At 58.6% G+C, this 24,742-nt stretch overlaps 1 protein-coding gene across 1 annotated transcript; it reads right to left on the bottom strand.

The window, feature by feature from the left end:
• Positions 1-1,198: 1,198 nt before the first annotated feature.
• ANPEP (alanyl aminopeptidase, membrane) lies at positions 1,199-22,899 on the bottom strand. The gene is made up of 21 exons (XM_076004752.1): positions 22,779-22,899; positions 16,161-17,019; positions 15,627-15,769; positions 15,377-15,516; positions 14,884-15,010; positions 14,644-14,798; positions 14,306-14,419; positions 14,067-14,210; positions 13,877-13,942; positions 13,406-13,471; positions 11,869-12,044; positions 11,606-11,685; positions 10,250-10,383; positions 10,084-10,139; positions 9,095-9,242; positions 6,499-6,590; positions 5,977-6,087; positions 5,704-5,871; positions 4,867-5,007; positions 4,450-4,531; positions 1,199-1,749 (listed from the first exon to the last, which is right to left on the bottom strand). The coding sequence occupies exons 2-21, from the start codon at positions 16,799-16,801 to the stop codon at positions 1,597-1,599; spliced, it is 2,937 nt and encodes a 978-aa protein (XP_075860867.1). The 5' UTR covers positions 16,802-17,019; positions 22,779-22,899; the 3' UTR covers positions 1,199-1,596.
• Between the last annotated feature and the right edge of the window lie 1,843 nt (positions 22,900-24,742).

The following is a 24,742-nucleotide window of genomic DNA, read 5'->3' as shown; positions in this document are numbered from 1 at the left end:
ATCTGAAACCAGACCTCCTGGACTCAAGGTTCCAGCCCGCAGTGTTGGTTGGTGGTGACTCCAAGGCGCCCTGTGTGGCTGTTACCACCTTTTTTTCCCTCCCATCTTGCTGGGATGCTCCGCCAGGCCTCCTGGGGCTGAGGCTGAGGTGAGCCTCCCGTGGTCGGACTCCGTTTGCCAAGAAGGGCCCACCAGGAGCCGTGTGGATCCCAGAGGTGGCCCTGATCACCAGGGTCCCCGGTGATCCGGGGCACAGCACCCATCTTATGAGCCTGGCAGAGCTGTCTCCACCTGGCGGCTGGCCTGCCCCCTCCGCCCAGCCCGTGCCTGTGCCACTCTAGAAAACAACCCGCTTCCAAGTTGATACCCCACTGCCCGCCCACCACAGAGCCCGGAGAGGCGGTGGCTGGTGAGAGTCACACCGGGGCTTGCTGCCTTCCCTGCGCTGACCTTTCCCCCACCGTCGCAGGTGGCCCAGGTGTTCCTGTGGTGCAGGAAGTGGGGCGCAGCCGGCACCTGCTCCCTTGCCTTACGCAAGGGCGGGCGCTTTCTGGAGTGCACCCTCTGCACTCTGCCAGGACCCGCTGTCACCACCGTGGGAGTGCTGGGTCCACAGCTGCTTCCCCGACACCCAGCACCTCCAGCTGCCACAGGCCACAGGCATCGGGCCGAAATGACACCTGCTGCAGCACAGGTGCAGGGCGCCCTCAGGAAGGGCCAGCAGGCTGGGCGCTTGTCCCCTCCTCCCAGGCTCCACAGGGCTCCCCGTCACCCCAGCTCTCCTCCGCCTCAGCCTCCCCAGCTGCAGTGCCGCCCACTCTTGCTTTAGTAATGAGCCTCAAAAGTCATCTAGAGGCCGGGCACCGTGGCTCACGCCTGTAATCCTAGCACTCTGGGAGGTGGAGGTGGGCGGATTGCTCGAGGTCAGGAGTTCGAAACCAGCCTGAGCAAGAGCGAGACTCCATCTCTACTATAAATAGAAAGAAATTAATTGGCCAACTGATATATATATAAAAAATAAGCCGGGCATGGTGGCGCATGCCTGTAGTCCCAGCTACTCGGGAGGCTGAGGCAGAAGGATTGCTTGAGCCCAGTAGTTTGAGGTTGCTGTGAGCTAGGCTGATGCCATGGCACTCACTCTAGCCTGGGCAACAAAGCGAGACTCTGTCTCAAAAAAACAAACAAACAAACAAAAAAGTCATCTAGAAATCTTTTATTTACATTTTCTCTTAGAAAAAATATACAGATCTGCTGCCTGTTGATTCCTCGAGTTTGGGGTCTTTATGGGGAGGTGCGAGAGGTGCAGGTGGCCTCTCCGAGGCCGTCCATTGTCCGCCGAGGGCTTCTGCTCACGCGGCCCTGCGGCTGGGCTTCCCTGAGATCAGCCCCAGCGCCCTAGGTGACAGGCGCCACGCCAGGCCTGGGGCAGGGCTGGCACGAGGGGCAGGGCTGGGAGGTGCCGGGACAGCCTGGCCATCAGGAACTAGCCTGGCCCCAGGGGCCTCAGGCTCTGGGAATGGAAGCCCTGCACGGGCTGCTGGGGCAGACACACGTGGGCGTCTTGCATGGGGGCCAGGTGACTTGAAGGACCAGGGACTATTTGCTGTTTTCTGTGAACCACGTGAGCACTGTCTCCTTGTTCTCCTTCACCCACTTGATGTTGGCTTTCGTCTTCTCCAGGGCTTGCTCCAGCGCCCGGGTGCCCGAGCCGAAGCCTGTGTCCTGGTTGTCCTCCTTGAACTGTTGCAGCTGCCGGGACACAAAGACTCTCAGCCCCAGGCTGGGTCCCTGACATGCACTGCAGGGGGGGCCTCCCAGTCCTCGGGCTCCCCACTCCACCGTAGGGCCCCCGGGGATGGGGACCACACCCTGTTCCAGAGTGGGGAGGGCCAGTCCTTCACCTTTCCCCGTGGCAAAGCCACGTAGCCCCAGGTGCAACCTGGCCCGGGAAGGTATGCAGCCCTCATCCTGTGACATTTCACCGAGGTGACCCTCAGTTTTTAATTGAATTATGCTCTCAATGCAACGGAGAGCAGAGAGAGGGAAGAATTAAACAGACATCAAGCAACCAGCCAAATCTAAAATGTGGAAATGTCTAAACCAGAAATGATCCAGTTGCTTCAATAAGTAAATGGCTTTAAAAAAAAAAAAAAAAGACTGTTATAGCTTATAAGACACACCAATACTGGAGATTCTAGCCAGGGCAATTAGGCAAGAAAATGGAATAAAAGGCATCCAGAGAGGAAGAAGTAAAACTACGCAGGCAGATGACATGATTTTGTATACAAAAAATCCTAAGGAATCCAAACACATACGCACACACTCACAAACTGTTAGAACTAATGATCTCAGCAAGGTTGCAGGATATGATGAGTATACAAAAATCAATTATACTCCTATACACTAGCGATGAAAACCCCAAAAATGAAATTAAAGGAAACAATGCCATTTATAATAGCATCAAAAAGAATAAAATACTTAGGAATAAATTTGGCAAAAGAAGTATAAAACTAGTATAGTGAAAACTCTAAAGTATTCTTGAAATAAATTAAAGAATACCTAAACAAAAGGAAAAAAGGCCCAAATAAATGTGTTCATGGATTAGAAGATTTGATATTATTAAAATGGCAACAGTTCCCAAATTGATCTAGAGATTCAATGCAATCCCTATCAAAATTTCGACTACCTTTTTTCTTTTTTGCAGAAATTGACAAGCTGATCCTAAAATTAATAAGGAAATGTGAGGGATCCAGAGTAGCCAAAACAATATAGAAAACACTAGAGGACTCACACTTTCCAGTTTCAAAACTCACTACAAAACTGCAATATGGTGCTGGCGTAGGATGGAAATAGAGATCGATGGAATAGTTAAGAGTCCAGAAATAAACCCTACATTACAGTCAATTGATTTTCAACAAGGTTGCCAATTGCATTCGATAGGAAGCATAGTTTTTTGTTTGTTTGTTTTTAACAAATGGTGCTGGGAAAACTGGATACCCACATGTGAAAGAACAAATCTAGACCCCTGCTTTATACCATATGTGAAAATTAAGTCAAAATAGATCAAATTCCTACGTAAAAGAGTGAAAACAATACAATTCTTTCTTTTTTTTTTGAGACAGAGTCTCCCTTTGTTGCCCAGGCTAGAGTGAGTGCCATGGCGTCAGCCTAGCTCACAGCAACCTCAGACTCCTGGGCTCAAGCAATCCTTCTGCCTCAGCCTCCCGAGTAGCTATGAGCATGCGCCACCATGCCTGGCTAATTTTTTCTATATATATTAGTTGGCCAATTAATTTCTTTCTATTTATAGTAGAGATGGGGTCTTGCTCTTGCTCAGGCTGGTTTCGAACTCCTGACCTCGAGCAATCCACCCATGTCGGCCTCCCAGAGTGCTAGGATTACAGGCGTGAGCCACCACGCCTGGCCACAATAAAACTGTTATAAAAAATAGGTGTAAATCTTGGATTAGGCAATAGTTTCTTAGATATGACACCTTAATTATAAGCAACCAAAGGAAAAACAGATAAATTGGATTTCATCAAAATTAAAAACTTTTGTGTATCAAAAGAGTGCAAAGACACTATCCATACAATGAGAGACAATATTTGCAAATCATATCTCTGATAAGAGTCTAGTATTAAGAATATATAAGAACTCTTGGATCACTTGAGGGGTTTGAGACCAGCCTGAGCAAAAGTGAGACCCCATCTCTACAAAAAATAGAAAAATTAGCTGGGCATGGTGGCAGGAGCCTGTAGTCCCAGCTACTCGGGAGGCTGAGGCAGGAGGATCCCTTGAGCCCAAGAGTTGGAGGTTGCAGTGAGCTATGATGACTCCACTGCACTCCAGCCTGGGTGAGTGACAAGGGGAGACTCTCACAAAAACAAACAAACAAACAAACAAACACAAAGAATCAACCTAATGCAATAAGTTGGCTTTGCCTGGCTTCTGATTTAAACACATACATCAATTGCAAAAAGACTTTTAAAACAACTTAGAAAATTTGCATATGGCCTGGGTATAAGATGATAGTAAGGAGTTGTTCATTTTCTTGGGTTTGCTAATGACATTGTAACTATGTTTTTAAAAGGCCTTTATTTTAGATATGACTAAAGCATATACAGGTGAAATTATGACAGTGATTTGCTATAAAATTGCATGCCCCAAAAGAGCATGGGCAAAATGTTGATAATTGTTGAACCTGGGGAATGGGTACATGGAGGTTCATTGTATCATTCTCTTTACTTTTGTGGCTATACAGCAATTCCAAGACGAATTTTTGGAATTGAATTGGCAACATTTACAGCTTCTCCTGTAAACGAGGAAGGCCTGGCCACACGGAGCCGGTGCACCCTTGTGACCACGCTGAGGGGGAGCTGAATGGTAGCTGCCCTCTTGGACTGGGAAAAGCGGCACGACAGAATCCGGGGCTGGGGGACAGCTCCTTACCTGTTGCAGCTCAAACTCGGTGGAGAACCGTCGGGTCACTCCCTGGATGAGGTTGGAGAAGGAGAAGGAGCCGCCGCCATAACTGCAGGGCGGGGAGAGAGGAGCCGTGAGGGGCCGAAAAGTCATAGTCACTGCCTGGCAGGCGACCCTGACCTCACCCCTGCCCCGTGACGGAGGCGTGATCACAGACGCAGTGAAGGGACACTGCAGGAGACACCACTGGGTACAGGCAGTTGGGGCTGGGGCACAGGTCTGACTGCAGAGTCCCTTTCTCCCTCTCTTCTGGAGAACGCTCCCACCCGAGCGGGGTCACTGTCTGACCAGTCCGTGCAGCGCTCCCCCCTGCAGCACCCCGACAGAGACAGCCGGGTCCCCCACCTTGGCACACGCTGCCCCGACCCCTCCCCGCAGACTCACTCCTCAAAGAGCTTCTTCCAGTTGGCCTGCACAAATTCCCACACCAGAGTCTGCCCGACGACATTGCTGGCAATGCTGATGATGGTGGAGGTGGCGTCCTGCTTCCGGATCAAGTTGGGGTTCAGGGTGTAACTCAGGTACCTGTGAGGGCGGGGTGCCGGTCAGCTCCGGCCCATGGCTCTGGAGAGAAGCCAGGGCCGCAGAGGACCCCACTCTCCCACGCGAGTCACCTGCTCCCGCAGCCTCCCGCGTCCCTCTGGCGCGCAGAGAGCTGAGGGACCCCTTTGTCCCGCCTCCCTCTGTAGATGGGAAACTGAGTCACCAAAGCAGGGTCATGGGGTCACTGGCTATGCCAGGGGTCGTGCCTGACATGGAAATATTCAACCATGAATAAACGAAGGAAGGAGAACTAGAGGTGGGTGGCCAGGTAGGTGGCCACTCCTGTCTTTGATGTTGAGGGTCCAGGTGACGGCAGGCCGTGGGGGGTGGGGGGTGCCCGGCTGGACCTTTGGAAGGACTCAGGTCCAGCCACACCAGAGCCCAGGCAGGAGGGGAATGAGTCGTCGGTGGAGGCTAAGAGGCCGCAGCAGTGAAGAGCCAGGATGTGGACCCAGACCTGAGCTTCATTCTTGCCTCTGTCGCTTATTAAAGCCTCTGGTCTTTGGGCGACTCACTTGGCTCCTCTGAGCCTCAGTGCTCCGCTCTGAAACACGGGGAGACACTGGCCCACTTAGCACTTTGTGAGGACGGCGGGAAGGACCTTGTGAGGAGCGCGGGGGCTGCCTGGTGCTCCGGAGAGCACGGGGACGCGCCAGTGCCGTCCCGGCCGGGCCTCACCTGTTGAGGATCCACACCTCCCTGCTGCAGGCCAGGGCTGCCCGGAGTTTGTCAGCCTCGTTCACCAGCGTGGCGTTTCGGAACTGCTCCCAGGCGAAGTTCCACTCCTCCTCGCCGCCCAGGGCGATGGCGTTGCAGTACACGGTGGACCGCAGGTTGGGGTGGATCCTGGGGTGGGGTGGGGACGTCAGGTGTGGAGCAGCAGCAGGGAGGCGGGACAGGGCGTGAGGGGCAGAAGACCGGCGGGGAAGGAGCGGCGGAGACGACACTCACGGGTTATTACTGGGGTTCTCCATCCACTGCTTGAAAAGGCCGGAGACCAGCTGCTCACACTCGGCAAGCCCGTTGGAGCAGGCGGTGCTGATGGCGTTAACCTCGCAGTACCTGCGCGGGGTGGCACGTGGTTAGCACGCCTGGCCCGGACTCCGGCCAGGATTCACCTCCTGATGCACAACCCAGCCCCCCGGGGCTCCCCTAGTTGCCTTGTGCCTGAGCTTTCTTGGTCCCCAAAGCAGCCCAGGCACCCACGGGGGCTGGCACAAGGTCCAGCCCCAGCCACAACACCTGGAAGGTATATGACCTTAAACTGGTGACGTGGCCTCAGAGGGTGTCAGTTCAGTCCTTTTAATAGAGAGGCCAGATGGGACCACAAAGCACACAGAGCCTCAGGGCAGGGCCCCCGCTCCTGGGTGGGTGTCTCCCTGCCTGGTGGCACCTGGCGGCCAGGCACTGCCAGGGTGTTGCTCCTGATGCCCCAGGTTCCCCGAGACCTGCAGACACACAGGTCACACTCACTGGTCCATCAGCTTGTCCGGGATGTCCCTCCAGTTGTTGGTGACATTTCCGAAGTGGTAAAAGAGGGGCGTGACCTGCTTCTTCAGGTAGTTCTGGGGGAAAGAAAACATGAACAGCTTCAAAGACTCACCCTCACCTGTCTGGAGCCCCACGGAGCCTTGATGTGGGGGGACAGGCGCCAGCAGGGAGGTCAGAGGCCAGGGCCTCGCCACGGCCAGACAGTGCTCAAGGGGCCAGTTGGTTGGCAGCTGAGCTGCGGTTCTTTGTCCTTGAAGCCCCAGTCGGTCCTAATACTGTCTGTCTGAGACACCGTTTCTTATGGTGGGGAAAGCACTGGGCTCCCCGCTGCCGTGAGGATTCGTGCTTACCGTGGGCGATTTAGAAAACAGAAAAGCACACGCGGAGAGCACAGGAACACCCAGGAGCTTACCGAAACTGTTATCTCCAAATTGGTGGGTCTACTCCTTCTTTGTCTACTCTTCCTTCTTTTCTACTTAGCACATCTACAGTTCTGCACACAGCTTTTGCCCCCCTAACATCGTAACGCACGCAGGACCCCATGTTACTAAGAGCCTCTGTGAACTCCGGTTCCACGAGGCAGGCTGGCCTCTGCGCCAGCCTAGACCCACGTCCAAGCGTCAAGGGAACCAGCCCCAAGAGCGAGGCGCGCAGGCGGCCGGGCCGCGCCGAGCGGGAGACGCACCCCGCCCGGCAGACTGGGAGAATCTGCGACTGAGCATCTGCAGAAAGGGAGGCGGAAGCAGACGTGCTGTGATAGGGCTCAGCATTAAAGGTCAGCAGGGGATGTGGGGACGCAGGGGCTAGGAGAGGGAGATGGAGCCAGAGTCTGTAGGAGTCATTCAATCCCCAAGTGCCCCCGCCCCCGCCCCCGCAGCAAGCAACAGCCCTCACCTCCCCCATGGGAGAGACTGGACCGGGGGCTCAGAACACGGGGTCACCAGACACACTGGGAGGGCTGCTGGATTGCAAAGAGGGTCAGAGGTGGAAGTTTCCATGCTGAACAGTGGTATCCTGGTTCCCTTCCCTACTCTGATCCCAGAGCGTGAGCACAAGGCGGAAGCTCGCTCTCCGGCAAAACTGAACGGTCTCGAGAGAACACGCCCACGGATACTCATTTTTGAGGGTCCTCGATGGAGAATTACTTGGCCACCCAGTCGCCCCACAACGAGGCCTCCCCCTGCCCGGCAACAGACGACGAACTCCACCCTCCCTGGAGCTTCCGGTCACTTCTTCTTGTCTCCCTCTCAAATCCAGAGAGGCAGCCCAGCCTCCAGCTTGAAAGGAGACCAAAACAAACACGAAACTCGGAGGAAACAAGTCAATGGAAAAAAAAGAAAACTTCGTAAAAGGCTGTAACAAACACCCTCCGAGAGTGAGGACATTGCACAGGACGTTGAAACCAGAAAGAACATTTGGAAATTTAAAAATATGACAGAAGAAACGAAAACAATTCCCCAGCAAGGTGGCATGCAAAGCTGAGGGAACCTCCCAGAGGGCAGCACAAACAGTGAGCAAGCTGGAAAACAGAGGATGTCGGGAAGCCGGAGGACCAGGCAGGAAAAACAAGCTGGATTAACAGGGGTTCCAGAAGGAGACGTAACTAGAAAAAAGGAGGGGCAGAAAGGTTAAACAAGCAATGCGAAAATGTTCTAGCACTAAAGGCCGTGAACGTTCGGATTGGGGAAGGTGGAAGGATGAGAAAGGGCCCACATCAAGACCCACCAGGATAGAGAGAAGAGCCCAGAAGCTTCCGGAATGTGGAGAAACTGATCGTATTAAAAATAACTAGAAATGAGAAAGGCTCTGAGCTCTGAACGGCAACACCAGAAACCGGATGTCATCAGAGCAAGACCTTAAACATTCTGAGGAATAATTTCCAACCTAGAAACTTCTAAACCCATCTGAATTCTCAATCCAGTGTAAGAGCAGAATAAAGACACTTCAGACAAGCTACCTCAGAAAACCCACTTCTCATGAACCCTTTCTCAAAAACTCCTGGAAGATGTGTTCCCAGATGAGAGAGGGGAAAAAAAAAATCAAGGAAGAATCCGCGGGACTCGGGGAACAGGAGATGCGACACAGGAGAAGGAGCGGTCTCTGAGCAGAGAGTCTGTGCAGGAGACGCCAGGAGGGAGGCCTCCAGGAAGAAACAAAACCGATGTGTCACGTGGTGCATTTGGAAATGTGTACAAACACGGAAACATAAACGCAGTACTCTACGCGGCTCGGCAAAGAATAATATTTAGATAACCACACCAAAGCAAATGCTGGTTTGACTAAACATTGTGAACTAGCTACGTGAGGAGGATGAGGGGAACCCAGCGAAGGCAAGCAAGAGAGTTAAAACTGCATGTATTGAAATGCCTTGCTTACCATAACAGAGCATTAATAGATGACTTAAGGTGTTTTAATTAAAAAAGGTCTCTTCAGGTATGATCTCGTGGCTATATAGCATCCCATCCAATATATTCTACAGTTTGACTTTGCCAGTCCCCAACTGTTAGACATTTCGGTATTTTCTCTCTCACGTCCTGGCCCAGCCTGCTCTCAGGCAGCGGCTGCGGGAACCTCGTACCTTCATGGGGCCGTAGACCTCGGAGCGGTCGAACATGAGCTTGAAGTAGTTCAGGCTGCTCAGGGCGGCCTCCCAGGGCATGTACTCTGTCTCTCTGAGCAGGAAGAGGGTGTTGTCCAGCGCCAGAGTGACAGGGACCCTTTGGGCACTGTGGACAGGCAGAGGGGCCCAAGTTAGTGCCCCCACCCAGGCCAGCCCAAGCCCTCAAACCTGGGTCCCCATGTGCCCTCCTGGAGCCTGAGGTCCCAGAGCCCCAACTGAGCCAGCTCAACCATTTGCCACCGGGAAGGAGCGCCGCAGCTGCCGGGGGTCACGGACAAGGCCCTGCCCTCACCACTGCCAGTCCCATGCCCATTGTACAGATGGGGAAACTGAAGCTCAGAGAGGTGAACTGACTTGCCCAAGGCCACACAGCTCATAAGAGGCAGAGCTGAGATTCAAAAGGTCAAAAAGTCTGAATCCTTGACTCTGCCCACCTCTTCTGACCTGATGAGCCCTCTAGGCCTCCCTCCCTCCTCCTCCTCCTCAGGCCATCTGTGCACATTTGGTCCACAAATGTCCTCGTCTGTGGGTGACACTGCTCATGGCAAAGAGCTTAGCACCTCCACGCAAACACAGGGGGTGCTCAGTAAGCGTATACCCATGCCGATCCCTCATGTCCTGTCCTTCCCAGGTTTGCCTGGGCACCTAGCACAGCGCCTGGCACTCAGTCGGCCTCAGGGAAAGCTTGGTGCTGTGGACTAGAACATGGCTTTGGAGTTGGGTGGCCTCTGTCTGACCGACACAGGCCACTGTGTGACCTCAGTGAGGTGTCAGGTTCCTCATCTGTGAAACAGGCGTGTGGGGACACACAGGGAGCACGCAGAGCCCGCTGAGCAGCGCCGGGCACACGGGAAGGGCAGCGGGAGGGAGCCCGGGCTCTCGTCACGGACTTGGACTTGCCGAGGTCATGAGGCTTCTGCAGCTGAGCCGGGAGGGGTGTCACTCACCTGGCCAGGTTGAAGGCGTCGTTGATCACCTGCGCCCGATTGATGACAGGGATGACCTAGAATGGGAAACCGGAGCACGTGACCTCGGGCTGGCAGTGGGTGGCAGGCCTTGCGGTCTGGGGCCCGACTTGGGGCAGGGGACATGGCAGTGGGGACAGACACCCACCGACGGGTTTGTCTGCAGCTGAGTCTGAATCTTCTTCCAGTTGTCTTCGTCATAGTTCACCTGGTAATAGCCTGTCACGTTGATGTTCAGCAGGACCCAGTCGTTGGCGGTCGTTTGGAACAGGGCGTTCTGGGCTGTGGGGAGGGACAGAGCTGAGCGGGGCTGCTCAGAGGCCACCGGCCGACCTCGACCTCCCCTCTATGGCCTCGGCGAGGGAAGCAGCCCCCACAGCCTGACAGCGGCTCACCCTCGAGCTTCTGGGGCGACGCCAGGAGCGGGAGTGGGCAGGAGGGGGTGAAGAACTGGGCTGCCGGGTGACCTCGCAGACCATGTGCCATATCTGAACCTCAGGGCCTGCCCTGCCTCCCCAGCCCGACAGCTGCCTCAGTGGCCCCACAGCACATGCCCAGCCACTCACTCAACCACCCAGGCCTCCTCCTCCTGCACTCTTCACTCCAGCACACGCTAGTCACCCGGCGGGAACCCCAGGCCACTCCTGCTCCCGTCCACTCGGCCCCCAACACTGCTGTCCCTTCCTGGGGCTTGGCGCCCTGCTGCCCGCCGGCCTCCTGCCCCACTAGCCTTGCCCACACCTTCTTCTGGCAGCCAGAGGTCAGACCCAACCATGGCCACTGGTCAGGGGCAATCTCGTGCCCACTGTCCCCCTGCCCCAGCCACTGTCCCCCTCCTGCAGCCTGTGGGGCCCTCGGGGCCCAGCTTCATCTCATGGGCACATCTCTGCCCTAGCCACACTCAGTCCCATGCTCTCTCCTACCTATGCCCCGGCACTTGCTATTTCCTCCACCCGAAACACTTTTCCCTGCTGCAGTAGCCGGCCCGACTCCTACCCTCCAGCTCACCTCCTCCAGGAAGCCCTCCCTGACCTCTCCACGACAGTGAATCTCTCTCTTCCTCCTCTCTGGCCCCAGACCCAGCAGCCCCGACCACACACTGTGTCCGAGCACTCGGCACAGCACTGGAGTGTCGCCAACTGCTGATCTTCGTCTGTGGCCTTGGCAGAGGCAGAGGACGACCTGCCTGGACCAGGGTTTCCCGTGCCAGGCTGACTGGGGCTGCTCAGACCATGTTCCAGGCGCTGTTCTAGGCATTTTATGTGGGTTTCTACTTTAACCCTCACACAATCCAATGGTGCATTATTCGTAGCCCCATTTTATAGATGAGAAAGTGGAGACCAGAGAGGGATGGTAACTTGCCCAGAGTCACAGAGCTGGACAACAGCCAAGTGGAGACTGGAACCAAAGAAGTCAGCTCCATTTGTGGAAGGAAATAATGGAGAGACCCTCGCTGAGGCCCAACACGCCCTCCGAACACGGGGTGGGGGCAGGGCTGGCTCACCTGTCTGGGTGCCCTCCAGCCAGTAGCCCTCCTGCTCATTGCCATTCCTGAGGGACGAGATGGGCACGATCCACAGGTAGCTGCGACAAGAGAGCCAGAGGCCAGTGGTGAGGCATGGTGCCCGGCTCTGGCACCGGGTGCCCCAGTCTCCTGGCTCTGTTGGGGGGTGCCCACGGCTGCGAGGGCCAGGTCCCACTCTGGTCAGGGGGCCCACAGCGCCCACCCTCCCCCCTGACCGGGCCTCAGCGGCCCCGTCTGCTCACTTAAAATCCGAGGGGCGGGTCACGTTGGACTCGGGGTCGAGGAGGAAGTGCTCCTGGGAGATGTTCCCAGTCTTGGTGTTCACAGTGATGACTGGGAAGCCCATCTGCAGGATCCAGCGGTCCATGATGGTGCGCACGGTGGTGGGGAGGTTGATGGATGTCTGGTTGTCCACAGCCTGCGGGCAGAGCAAGAGAGCGTGGCCGTCAGTGGGCTGCCACCCCGTGTCCCTTCCCATCCAGGGTGCCACCTGGGCTGGCTGGCAGCCGGGAGCCAGGGTCCCAGGCCAGCTCTGCCTCTCCTCGGCTGTCAGTGCTGGGCGGGCTAGAGGACTTCCAGCCTCTGGTTCATTCCACATCATTTAAGCAAATCTACGTGTCCTTCCATCCTGTGGCGTGTGTGTGTGTGTGTGCGTGTGCATGTCGGGGAGAGCGTGCCTGGGACACCCACAGCTCCTCCTGAATGGCACTGGGAGATGAGAAGGAGGAGGAGACCAGAGGGAAAGCCAGCTGTGCAGACAGGTGTCTGTCACAGGCAGGGCCGAGGGACAGGCCGCTGGGAAATGCACCCAGACTAGGTGTCGGGCTCAGGGGCGGCTGTTATTGTCTCCTTGAGTCCTTTTGCAACCTCTCCCGCGCATGTGCCTTGCTGGCTTTCACAGTCACAACAAAGCCAGCAACATCTGCTAATAATTGAAAAAAGGAGTCACCTGAGAATGGGGCCAAAAAGAGGGAGAAGCGCATGTCAGAGGGTAACAGCGGAGGGGGGCCTGGGGGCTGTGGGGAGGGGCCCGGGGCAGGAGGAGGGGAGCAGCAGGGCAAGGAAGGGAGGAGGGTGGACAGGTGGCCTAGTCTGGGGCAGGGGAGGGAATGGTCCCAGCTGTGACTCTGTGACTAGACCCTGGGTCTCCCCTCCCTGGCAGGACTGGCCCTGGGAACTGGAAGGACAGCAGCGAAAGTGGGGGAGCAGCTGGACAGGAACCTGGGCCCCGGGATTCAGGCAGGCACGTCCGGCTGAGGACCCTGGCCCCAGGGAGGGACGGGGCCGCCGTCGCGTGGACTCCAGCCCCGGGGGAGGCTGCAGGGAGTGGCAGCCTCTGGGGCGGGCAGAAGGGTTGCTGGTCAGGTGTGCCCGCAGCAGGGCTGTGGGAGTTGAGGGCACCGGGCTGTGGGGCGGGCGGGGCAGGGGGCACACCGCGTGCCCTGCTGTGTGCAAAGTCGACCTCGTGGCCGGCGGGCCATGAGGCAGGAGGGAGGGCAGAGTGGGCTGAATTCCTGGCTCCCAAGTTCCAGGCAGAGGAGGTCTGGGCTTGGGGACCTTGAGGACCCGTTTCCTCATGACTGTGGGGAAGGGGCCCCACGGCTCCCATCACGGAGCCTGCTTCTCGGGAGGTACTCGGGGCCGGGGTCTCGGCCCACGGTCTCACAACACCTCCTCCCAGGAGCCGTCACCGCGCCCACGGGCGCAGCTGGGCACAGGCCCTCCAGCAGGCACAGCCCCCCGTGCTCACGGCAGAACAGCTCTGGGGCTGACACCGACCTTCTGCAGGTGCTCCCACAGGTCCAGGTAGACGGTGTTCCCGTAGGCAAAGGTGTGGAGGTAGGACTGCGAGAGACAGGCCACAGTGAGGGCCGAGCTGGTGCCCGTAGGCCCCACCTCTGTGGCAGGCAGGGCTCAGGGGCGAGGGGCAGGGGCAGAGGCAGGGGTGAGGGGCAGGGTTCAGGGGTGAGGGGCAGAGGCAGGGGTGAGGGGCAGGGCTCAGGGGCGAGGGGCAGGGGCTGGGGCAGGGGCAGAGGCAGGGGTGAGGGGCAGGGCTCAGGGGCGAGGGGCTGGGGCAGGGGCTAGGGCAGAGGCAGGGGTGAGGGGCAGGGCTCAGGGGCGAGGGTCTGGGGCAGGGGCTGGGGCAGAGGCTGGGGCGAGGGGCAGGGGCTGGGGCGAGGGGCGGGGGCTGGGGCGAGGGGCGGGGGCTGGGGCGAGGGGCAGGGGTCGGCCCCGGGCTGCTGCGCTCACCGCCAGGCCCTCCTTGAACAGGTCCTCGGTCAGGAAGGTGGACAGCATCCTGAGCACCGCGGCGCCCTGGGGGGGGGGGGTTGGGGGCTCAGAAGGCTGCATGGAGCCCCAGGACCCTGTGCCCCAGAGCCGGGCGGCCCCTCCCCATGCCCCATCATGTCTCGGGACCGACGAGGAGGCAGGGTGGCACCTTGCTGTAGGTGATGGTATCGAACAGCTCGCTGATCTGGGCTGGCGTGTTGACCTCCGAGGCGGGAGTGGACAGGGGGTGGGAGGAGGCCAGTGCGTCCACGGCCATCACACGGTAAATATCACTCAGCACTATGAGGTCTTTCTGCAAATCCCCGAAGGCCATCAGGAGACCGGCCTGGGAGGGGTGGCCCAGATGCCCCTCCGGCCCCACCCCAGACCACGGGGCAGCTGGCTCACCACGTTCCAGGAGGGCTCTGCGTAGTTGGCACCCAGGTACTCCACGTAGGAGGCAAAGCCCTCGTTTAGCCACAGGTCGTTCCACCACTCCACCGTCACCAGGTTCCCGAACCACTGCAGGAGGAGGGGTCAGCCCTGCAAGCCACGCCTGAGGGCACTGACAGTCCCCAGAACTACCCTCCACCAAGTGCCGGCCACCTGCCGGCATCACGTGACCCCTCCCTCCTACTGCCCTGCCAGGCGGCACGGTTCTCCACGGCTCAGGGCAGAGCCAGGGCTTGTGCCGCCTCCTCCCAGAGCCCCTGTGTCTTCCTCTGCACTCCCTGCGGTGGGGCTACCTGGTGGGCCAGCTCGTGAGCAATGACAGTGACCACCCGCTCCTTGTTGGCAATGGAGGACGACTTCGGGTCGAACAGCAGGGAGTTCTCCCGGTAGGTCACCAGCCCCCAGTTCTCCATGGCGCCGGCGTTGAAGTCAGGCAGGCCGATCTGGTCTGGGGAGGTGAGGCCGTTGGCAGGACGGACTCCAGGGGTGGCGGACCCCAGACACCGCCTCCCACCGCAAGGCCCCTCACTCACCGGATTTGTCGAGCGGGTAGGGTGTGTTATAATGCCCGGCAAAGAAGTTGAGGATGGGGCCTGTCACGTTCAGGGCATAACCGCCATGGCCCTCATCAATGGCACTGGGCCGGGCCCAGATCCGGATCTGCATGGTGGTTGGAAATGGGTGAGGGGCCCCGTCTGGCCCTTGGTGCAGTGGACTGTGTCCCGGGGCTCGGTGGGCTGGGGGCCCAGCTAGGCCTGGTCAGCGGACTGAGGGCCGGGGGCACTGGGGGCTGTAGGTCCTAGAGAAGGGCCTTTGCATGGAGAGTAACAACCAGCACAGCCACCATCTGACACCTTCCACAAGGAGCCGTTACGCTCACTTCTCAGACACGGGGACAGAGGTTCACAGCTCACTAGCTTTGGATTTGAACACTGGTTCAGAAGCTGGCACAGGGCTGGAGGGAACAGGGTTACCCCTCGAGCCAGGGCCAGCCTGGACGAAGGACAGACGGGCCTGGCTTCATACCAAGACGCCATTGGGTGCCTGCTGCTCCACGTTCTTGAACTCGCTCACGATATAGGCCAGAAGGTATGTGGACATCCTGGGCGTGGACTCGAACTCGGTGACACTCCAGGTGGGGTCTCCCTCAAGCGGGACGCTGGGGCCTAGGCAGGGAGCACACAAGCGTGTGGGGTATGCCCTCTCTCCTGCCCTGCACCCCAGCCCCAGGGTGTCTGTGCCCCAAGGATGTGTGACCCAAGACAGACCCGCTCACCTTTGGGACGCATGTTGGACAGAGCCGTGAGGTCCGAGGGGTGGATGAGCGTGATGTTAAACGTGGCCTTCATGGCCGGTTCATCAAAGCACGGAAAGGATTTCCGGGCGTCTGCAGCCTGCATCTGTGTGGTGGCCACCACCCTGCCCAAACCAGGGTGTTAGAGGTGCTCCTGGGCACGCAGGGAAGGGGGTGCGGGAGGACTGGCCTGGCCTGTTCCCTGCCCTCCCGCCGCCTCAAGCAGCCTCCCCACCCAGCAGGCCAGCCAACTGTGGGAGGGCAAGTCTCTCTCCTCTGAGCCTCAGTGGTCCTGTTTGTGCCCCTCCTCCCTGACTCCCCGGCGTGGGCTGGGGAAGCCCCCTCCAGTTTGCCGTGTCGGCGGCTGCTGCACTGGCAGCCGTGGAGGAAAGGATGGGCCGGCCGAGGGCTCCAGGAAGTCCAAAGGTCTCGCACCTAAACCCTCGCAGTCCCCAGCAACCGACTGTGCCCGGCACCTAGGACCTGCGCCCGAGGGCAGACCCAGCGGGAACTTACTTTTTGACGTCGCCCTCCATGTACTCGCTGCGGTAGAAGCCGGCCAGGTCGTCCGCCAGCTCCCCCTCGAACTCGCTGTCCATCTCGTACTGGCTGTTTGCCGCCAGGGAGCCCTTGAGGTGCACCACCAGGTACTCGGTGGGCTCCACCAGCTCGGTGCTGTCGATTTCAGGGGGCTGGGAGCCCCCCACGCCCCGCAGGACCACCCTTTGCCCCTGGGTGAGGGTATAGTTGAGCTTTTTGCTGTGGATGATGATGACGTTGGTGGCCTCCTTGCAGGTGAAGCGGACGGTGCTTGAGCCCCTGAAGACATACATGCCGTTGCTGTTGGGGGTGAGGTAGGGCCTCAGCGTCACCTTGTAGGAGTCGGGCACCAGCGTCTTGGGCAGGCGGTAGAGGTTCCACGGTTTGTCTGGGTCTGGGGTGGGGCTCCGGGGGGACGTCGTGGAGCCCCCGGGGCCTGCCGTGGAGCCCCCGGGAGCTGCCGTGGAGCCCCCGGGGACTGCCGTGGGGCTCTGAGCGTTCCTGTTCTTCTCCTGCACGTACACGACGGACAGGGCGATGATGGTGCTCAGGGCCGCCAGGCCCAGGAGGATGCCCAGGATGCCCAGGGACTTGGAAATGTAGAAGCCCTTGGCCATGGCGAGGGCGGGGAGGGCGCTCGGGCAGCTCCGGCCGGGCAGAGACCGACGCAGCCTCACACCGGGCTTATATCCCCGAGGGGGAGGGGCCCGCGGCAGGCGGACTGGGCAAAAATTAACCAGGGCTCAGACAGGCGAAGGTCACCGGACGGGCCAGGGCCGCTCGCCTGGGGCTCTGGAGCGGAGGTCCAGGCGCGTGCGGAGCGCGGCTCGGGTGCCTGCCGGGAGCAAAGTGTCCAGTTACAGGCTGCGGCGGCCGGGAGCTGGCCCGCGGGCTGAAGGGCAAGCTGCAGGCTGCCGGCCCGCGGGCAGAGCGGCCAGGGGGCGTTGCGTTGATGTGCCTGCAAGCTGAGACGGCGGGGCGGCCTGAGGCGAGAGTCAGGGAGGGACTCCCCAAGAGCAAGGCGTAGGAAAGGCACAGAGAAGATGGGGACCGTTCCCAGCTCCTGGCAAGAACATGCTGGGTCACCCTTGGGCTGCATCTCTGGAAGGATGCCAGGGCTCCTCGGCGACAAGGTCCCTGCCTCTGCCGCGTGCGCTCGGAGCAGGGAGTTCTCCCGGGTGCCCTCCCTGCCGCTCCTGCCAAACACGTTCCCTCAACTATTGGCTCACTGAATAAAGTAAAATCAGCCGCTTTGCCTCTCTTGGGGAGGCTTGACCTCGGCCCCCTACCACCGCCGTGACCTTGAGCTTACCTTCCTGAACCTCTGTCCTCATAAATAAATAACAGCCTCTGCCTTTCAGGTTTGTTGGACAGATTTAATGAGAAAACATATTAAACACCACATAGTAGAAGCTGAAAATCACTCCCTGCTTCTTACCCACAGCTCAAGCACTGCCTCTTTTTCTGTCCTTGGTAGAAATGAAGACATTACTTACACTCAACGAAACGTGCCCTTACAGGAAAATGGGGTTCTTCACCCTCCCCACCCTCCAGCCCAGCTCCTCAGCCCTTGACGCCGCCCGGCCCGCACCCCCACCTCACCACGTCCTCGGTCAAAGCCATTCTCGCCATTTACGCGGACACAGCCGCGCCCTATGGGCTTCCCACTTCCACTCGGGCCCCCTCAAACCTGTCCTCCACAAAAATTGGACCATTTTCTGCCACTGCTAAGAGCTTCCCTTTCACTCATAGAATCCACACAGAACCTTCCACAGGGACCCCCAAGGCCAGGTGCAATCCACCTGCCCCTCCCCCAGCCTCATTCCTGCCATGCTTCCTCTGCGGCCGTGCACCAGCCACGCTGGCCTCCACCCCTCCCCTCTACCACAGGGCCTTTGCACATGCTATTCCCTCTGCCCAGATCACCTTCTCTTATCTCCTGCCCTGGTTAATTCCTTTCCATCCTGCAAGCCTTCCTCGGAGAAGCCACCCTTCCCTCCCCGACCAGGTCAAGGCCCTGTTAGCTCCATTAGCACCACAAACCTCTTCTTCAAAGTCCCAGAACTCAGCATAGTTTTCCATTGATCTGTGTGGCGACGACTTGAGTCGTGGAGCGTGGGCCCCATGAGAGCAGGGCCTTGGCTGCTTCTTGCCTGGCACGTGGTAGGTGCTCAATACATGTATGTTGACTAGATGCACACATGCATGCATGAATGAACGAGTCAACCCAAGACAGACTCCTTACCGAAGTCTTTCTAGCCTGCGTCTCCATACCCGTCCCTGCCCCACACCTGCCCCAGGAGAACTGCCCCCCTTCTCTGAGCCCTCTGCCAACCGCGGCAGACAGGCAGGACTCTCGCCAGGCCCAGGCATCTCTGGGCTCCTGTGCCAGCTGCTCCTCCAGGGCCCCGTTCATCTGCCACCCCTGAGCCCGCATGCAGGCTTGTTAACTAAATGCACGCGTGAATTGAATGGACACATAGATCAGCTCCATCCGGCGTAAGTGCAAGAGGAAAAACTGCCCCCTCTCATCTGGCCTGTGGAGGCTGAGGCTTGAGCACAGGGTCTTTGGGGGGAGTCTTGGGGGCCTATCTTTCAGACTGGGGGTGCTCAGAGCCCTCAGCATGGCCCCCCTTCCCTCTAGAGACCAGCCCCTGGGGACTTGGTCTGTGGCCAGTGTGGGCTTCCCACTGCAGTGACCAGAAGCCACCCCATCAGGCCTGGGCTGATGGCCAAGAGGCACTAGTGGGAAGCCAAGTGTCTGGGGAGGGCTCTGGCTTGGGCACAGTGAGAGAGGGAGTAATGGCCCCAGGGCGTCCAGTCTCCCTCTATCAGGGGGGAACTTGCCAGGGGAGGCCATCGTCACTGCGCCACGTACGCTGGCCCCGAGGGACCACGCAAGCCCCTGAACCACGCTCACTTACTTAGCCTGCGGCCCCCTCCCGCCTTTGCAGCAGAAAGACCCACGAGTTGGCTTGGCCTAATCCCTTCTCCAAACAAAGCTAGAGGCCCTGCCTGGCCCACCGTGGTCTCTTCCTGTTTGCTTTGGACTCAGACCACGGGCCCAGCCGGCTGGAGTCTTCACTGTTTTGGAAAGGGCCTCTGGTCCTCCGAGCCAGTACGGCAGACAGCTCAAAGTCGGCCCTGTAGTGAGAGGTCCCTGCTCTGGGCACCACGCTAGCCCACGCTGGAGACGCAGAGATGGGCGTGCTCTGCGCCTCCCGCCTTCAGGAATGTGGAAAAGGGACCCCTCCTCCAGCCCCTCGGCACAGCCTAGGCCTGGCCACCTCCACGCCTCACTGGGCAGTGGTGGCCGTGCCCACCTCCCTTGCCACCCAGCCCCACCAGCACCCTCCACAGAGGGATCTTCCTAAGAGTGTGCTACAACTCCCCCACTCAAACCTGGCCCCTAGCCTCTCACTGCCTGCAGAATGGAGCCTCAACTCTGGCGTGGGCCTTAATACCTTCTGTGAACTTGACCTTCCAGCCTCTTTTCTTTCCACTGCCCACTGTGGCTCCAGCAGCCAGCATTTCTCCAAATCCTCTGGGCTTTTTGTACCTCTGTGCCTTTACTCATTCTGTTTCCACTGCCAGAATGCCTTTCCTCTCCTCCTGTCAAACTCCTACTCACCCTTCAAAACCCAGCTCAAATATCATACACGGCAGCCCCTCTCACCTGTGTGCGTCTCCAGTCTCCAGTTCACACCTCTTCCACAGCACTTATGGAAAGGCCACCGACCTGTTCAAAAGCCTGCCACTAGACCTAAGCGCCACCAGGGACCCTCTGTGGGTTTGTTTGCATCTTCGTGCCTGGCATGAGACAGCGGCACAGCGCACGGCAGCTGAACGAATGACAACATCCACCATTCCTGCCACGGCCTACAGGCCCAGCGTGCTCGGCCAGGCTCTCTGGTCTCTCTCAAGCTCTCCCCGCCCCGCCTCCACCCCAGTGGCCTCTTTGGTTCCTCAAGCCCTTCTTCAGTCCCCCTCCCTCTTCACACACAAGCTGGTCCTTGGGCCCAGAAAGCTTCCTGCCTTTTCCCCACCTACTGCCCCCTCGTCCCGGAGGCTCCCTTCAGCAGTGCTGGCCCCGGGAGCCCCCACGCCAGGCCCACACCCGGAATGACACAGCAGTCTGACATGGAACTGCAGACCCTTGACCCTGGAACAGGCTCCTCCCTCCACACCACACACTCCTTCCCAGCGCCTAGACTGTGCACCAGCCACAGGTGTGAGCTTCCTGTACATTATTTACTAAGTATTTTTCTTTAAATCAATTCACTTTTTTACTTAGTCTCCTTCTGAGCAATAACGAAATCATGCTTAGATATGTGAACTTCCATATATCAATCGAGGCTGCTGGTTTATAAAAGCCGTTCACCTCGGTAGCCCCTAAGATCACCTGGTACAGCGGCATCCACTCTGGGAACCTCCGCTCCAGCCCATATGATTTTGGAGGTGGCATCGCCTGTGGGTTATCAGGTGAGCAAAATGCATGTGTTGCTTTTACTGTCACTCTCTGGAAGGGGTGGCAGCCAGGCCCTCAACCCATCTCAGGAAAGCAGCCTTTCTGCAGGCGTATGTGTTTCTGCCCTGCCTATGATTTAGTCCAGAAAACATAAGTTCTTCTACACTAAAACAAACAAAAACCTTAAGGCTGACAACAATTGTGCTAGCGCAGGGGTCCCCAACCTATGGTGAGCTGTATAATCATTTCCTAATATATTACAATGTAATAATAACAGAAATCAAGTGCACAATAAATGTAACGCGCTTGAATCATTCCAAATCCATCCTCCCTGGCCCCCAGTCCGTGGAAAAATTGTCTTCCACGGAAATGATCTCTGGTGCCAAAAAAAGGTTGGGGACTGCTGTCAGGTACAGAGTATTTAAGGTGTGGCCACACCCGCAGAAGATGTCAACTGAAGGGGAAAAGGCCGCTTTGTGGCAGATGCGGGGTACAAGGCGCCTTTCCACTCAACCGCGACAGCTCCAGGAGCCTGGGAGGGGCGTGGCCAGGAGAGCAGGGCACCCCCACGCAGCTGCCTTCGGATCCAGGCTCCACCCCAGACCACTGGGGCCTTGGCAGTCCCTGCCCACGCTCAGTGTCCCCACCTGTGGCCTGTGGGGCTGGGCAGGCTGGAAGCTAAGGAACAACCTGAAGCCCACCTGGCCACTCTGAAGGAGCAGTGGGGGGCGGGGGACAAGGCTGGGGCCCCGGCCAGGGCACACTCTGGCTCCGCAGACCCCTGGCTTTCCCCCATGGTTCTGAGGCCTCAGCCCACAGCTGCATCACCCCAGGGTGCTTCCTTTGGGAGCCGGGACATCGTCTATCCTGTGCGAACCGCAGGGGCCCCCAAGAGAATCAGGCTCCCATCGGCCCCCTCGGCCCACTGCAGGGAAGGGGCGGAGGGGCCCAGTAGGGCGGTGGGGCAGTCCACCAGCCACGGAGGGGCCACGGAGGGGGTGCAGCTCTCGCCTGGCAACTCCCATCTGTGTAACTGAGCATCTACTTTGTGCCTTGCCAGGATAATCACCCCCACTTGGCAGATGAGGAAACTGAGGCACCGAAAGGTGAAGTGATTTGCCCAAGGTCACACAGCGAGTTAGTGGCAGATTCTGCAGGCTTAACCACACTTGCCTCCTAAGAGCATCGTCCGTACAGCCCAGACATCCTCTACTCCACCAGTGCCCAGGGGAGTTGGGGACCACAGGAGGAGACATGCACCCTGCCAGCCAGACACGGACTGGGCGCAGGGGAGTTCTGGGAAGTGGAACTTGTTGTCAGCAGGGGCCAGTTCCGGATACATTGGAGGCCAGTGGAGGACCCTGGCTCCAAGGCGTGAGTGGGGCCACCGCAGGGCTGGGGTGACAGACACCTGGGGTGGGGCCCAGGCTGGCAGATGGGCCCGCCAGTGTGGATGAGGGCACCCAGGGACCTCAGTGCGCACAGCCGTCACCCCGTCCCTCCAGGGTTATCCCGCTCCGGAACACCAGGGATCGCAATGGGAACCTTGATGTGCCTCAGCTGCTCCGGGCGGGCCTGGCGTGGGCTCCATAAGCCCTAAACCTCGGTTCCCGCGACCGCAAAACCCGCATTTTGGTGGGGTTGTTAGAGGAGGAAGAGAGACCTGATGATTGCGAGATGGGGCTTTGAAACCAAGAGTTTCCTTTCCTCTTTGCCGAGGGCCCAGGGCTTGAGACGGAGGCAAAGGTCCCAGAGTGACAAATGGTCCCCTGGCCCCAGCCTCCAGCGCTGGGCCGTCGCCTCGGCGGGACACCGAGTCGGGCGGCCTCTGCCCGCGCCCCGCGCCCCGCGCCCCGCGCCGCCCTTCTGGCCCCGTCCCTCCCCGCGGCTCCCGCTGCCCTCCACGCCCCGCAGACCCCGGTCCGAGGGGAGGCCCCTGGCCCGCTGCCACGAGATCCCAGTGGGAGCTTAATTCGCTTTCCCAGGCCCTCAGTTTACACATCTGAGAAAAGGGGCAGCAGCCATCCGGCTCCGCACGCGCTGGGCGTCGAGGGCCCGGGCCCCCTCCGGCCGCCGCCCCCCAACAGCCCCGCAGCCCCGCACCGGCCCCACCGCGCCCCACTTGCCTGGGCGCCCGACCCGGCGGGCTCCGAGCTCCAGATGCAGCGCAGCTGCCACCCACACTGCCCCGCCACGGCCGGACTCCTCCTCTCCCGTCGCTTTAAAGGGAAGTAACCTGACCCGACCACCACTCCTCCCGCGTTAACCCCTCGCAGGCCGCCGCCGCGCCCGCCCCGACCCCTCTCCCCTCCACGGGTCGCTCTGGGCCCGGCCTCTCCTGCCGCCGGCCTCCCGCCCCCCACGCCCTCCGCGACCCCTCGCCGCAGCCCCAGGCCCTCTGGCCACATCTGGACAGCATCTGCCACGGGGGGAGGGCGCAGGGCCGCCCCTCCGTGCCCCACAGGGAGCCTCCCTGGGCAGGAAAAGAAACTGCCCCGGGGATGGGTGTTCCGGACGACTGAGCCTCCCAGCACTAACAGAACCCTCCGCAGACCTGGGGCTGTCTAGGAGCAGGGGAGCAGGGTCTGGAGCAGGAGCTCCCCGTCCTGACTCCGCTCCCGCGGGTTGGGTGGGCGTGGGCAGGCGCTGCTTTCTCCGGGCGTCCTGTCCCTGGGTCCTGTCCCTGCGTCCTGTCCCTGCGCAGTCCCAGACGATGCTGGCATTGGTCCCCACGACGGCCACTGCAAGGCGCTGACACAAACGTAAACAGCACCGACGGGCGGACTCCCTTCCAGCTCTGGAAATCAGAGCCCAAAGTGGGCCCGAAATCAAGGGAGTCACAGGATGCTGATCTTCCTGGAGGCTCTAGGCCGGCATCCAGGGCTTTGCCCTTTCCGGCTTCCAGAGGCTGCCCCCACTCCTTGGCTAATGGCCCCCTTCCACTTTCGAAGCCAGCAGTGGCCTGGCAGGTCTCTCTCACACTTTGTCACTATGACACTGGCTGTTTGGCTTCTTGCTTGCTGTTAAGCGCCCTTGTGATTACATCGGGGCTACCCCGATAATCCAGGGTAATCTCCCTGTTTTAAATCAACTGATGGGCAATTTAATGCCACGTGCAACCGTAATTCCCTGTTGCCACATAGTGTGACATACGCCCACCTTCGGGGCATTAGGACCAGGCACCTTTGGCAAGGGGGTCATTATTCTGCCTACCACGATATCAAGGTGACTTTCAGAATTTCAGGTTTAGAAGCAAATTTAGGGATTATCCAATCTAATCAGCTCTTCCTCATCCATTAACAAGTCCGTGGGACAGTTTAGCCCTGCACGGCGTGGTCCAGGTTCATTGCTTTTAGACTGACTGTTTAATTATTATTATTATTATTATTATTGTTCTTGCCTGGCCTTTGGAAATTGCACAGTGGGCCAGGGTGCCTCTAAGTAGCAGCCTTGCTTCACCTTTGCAATTTGCTGCTGTGATCTTAAAATCCAGGTTATAAATTATTGGGTTATAGAATTGTATGTAAAGTAAGAGTAAGTAGGCTCTGAGTAAGACCCAGAGGCTATTTTGGGTTTTCTCCCTCTCCCTCCAGACTCATGCATGCCTGACCCTCTCCACCATCATATCTGGCATAATCTCCTCTGTGACTGACAAGCCAAGGAAATGCTGTATCAGGCCAGGAGAAAATCTTCCACCCTGGGTCCGGCTCTTCTACCTCAGACTCTGCGAGGATTTTGATAGAAGTAGTTATCTGGTGGCAGAAGTGCAACCCAACTTTTGAGAGGGCAGTTTGGGGATAGGAATGGAGGTCACTTTCAGAAATTTAGCCCAAGGCAGCAGAGTATTTACGTGTAAGGCTTTGCACTGCAGTGTTACAATATCAGAAAACCAGACCGAGCGCGGTGGCTCACGCCTGCAATCCTAGCACTCTGGGAGGCCGAGGCAGGTGGATTGCTCCAGGTCAGGAGTTCGAAACCAGCCTGAGCAAGAGCAAGACCCCATCTCTACTATAAATAGAAAGAAATTAATTGGCCAACTAATATATATAGAAAAAATTAGCCGGGCATGGTGGCACATGCCTGTAGTCCC

Source organism: Microcebus murinus, chromosome 7, assembly GCF_040939455.1.
Source record: "Microcebus murinus isolate Inina chromosome 7, M.murinus_Inina_mat1.0, whole genome shotgun sequence".
NCBI lineage: Eukaryota > Metazoa > Chordata > Mammalia > Primates > Cheirogaleidae > Microcebus > Microcebus murinus.
The sequence above is the reverse complement of the archived record's forward strand: the minus strand, read 5'-3'. Positions and strand labels throughout refer to the sequence as shown.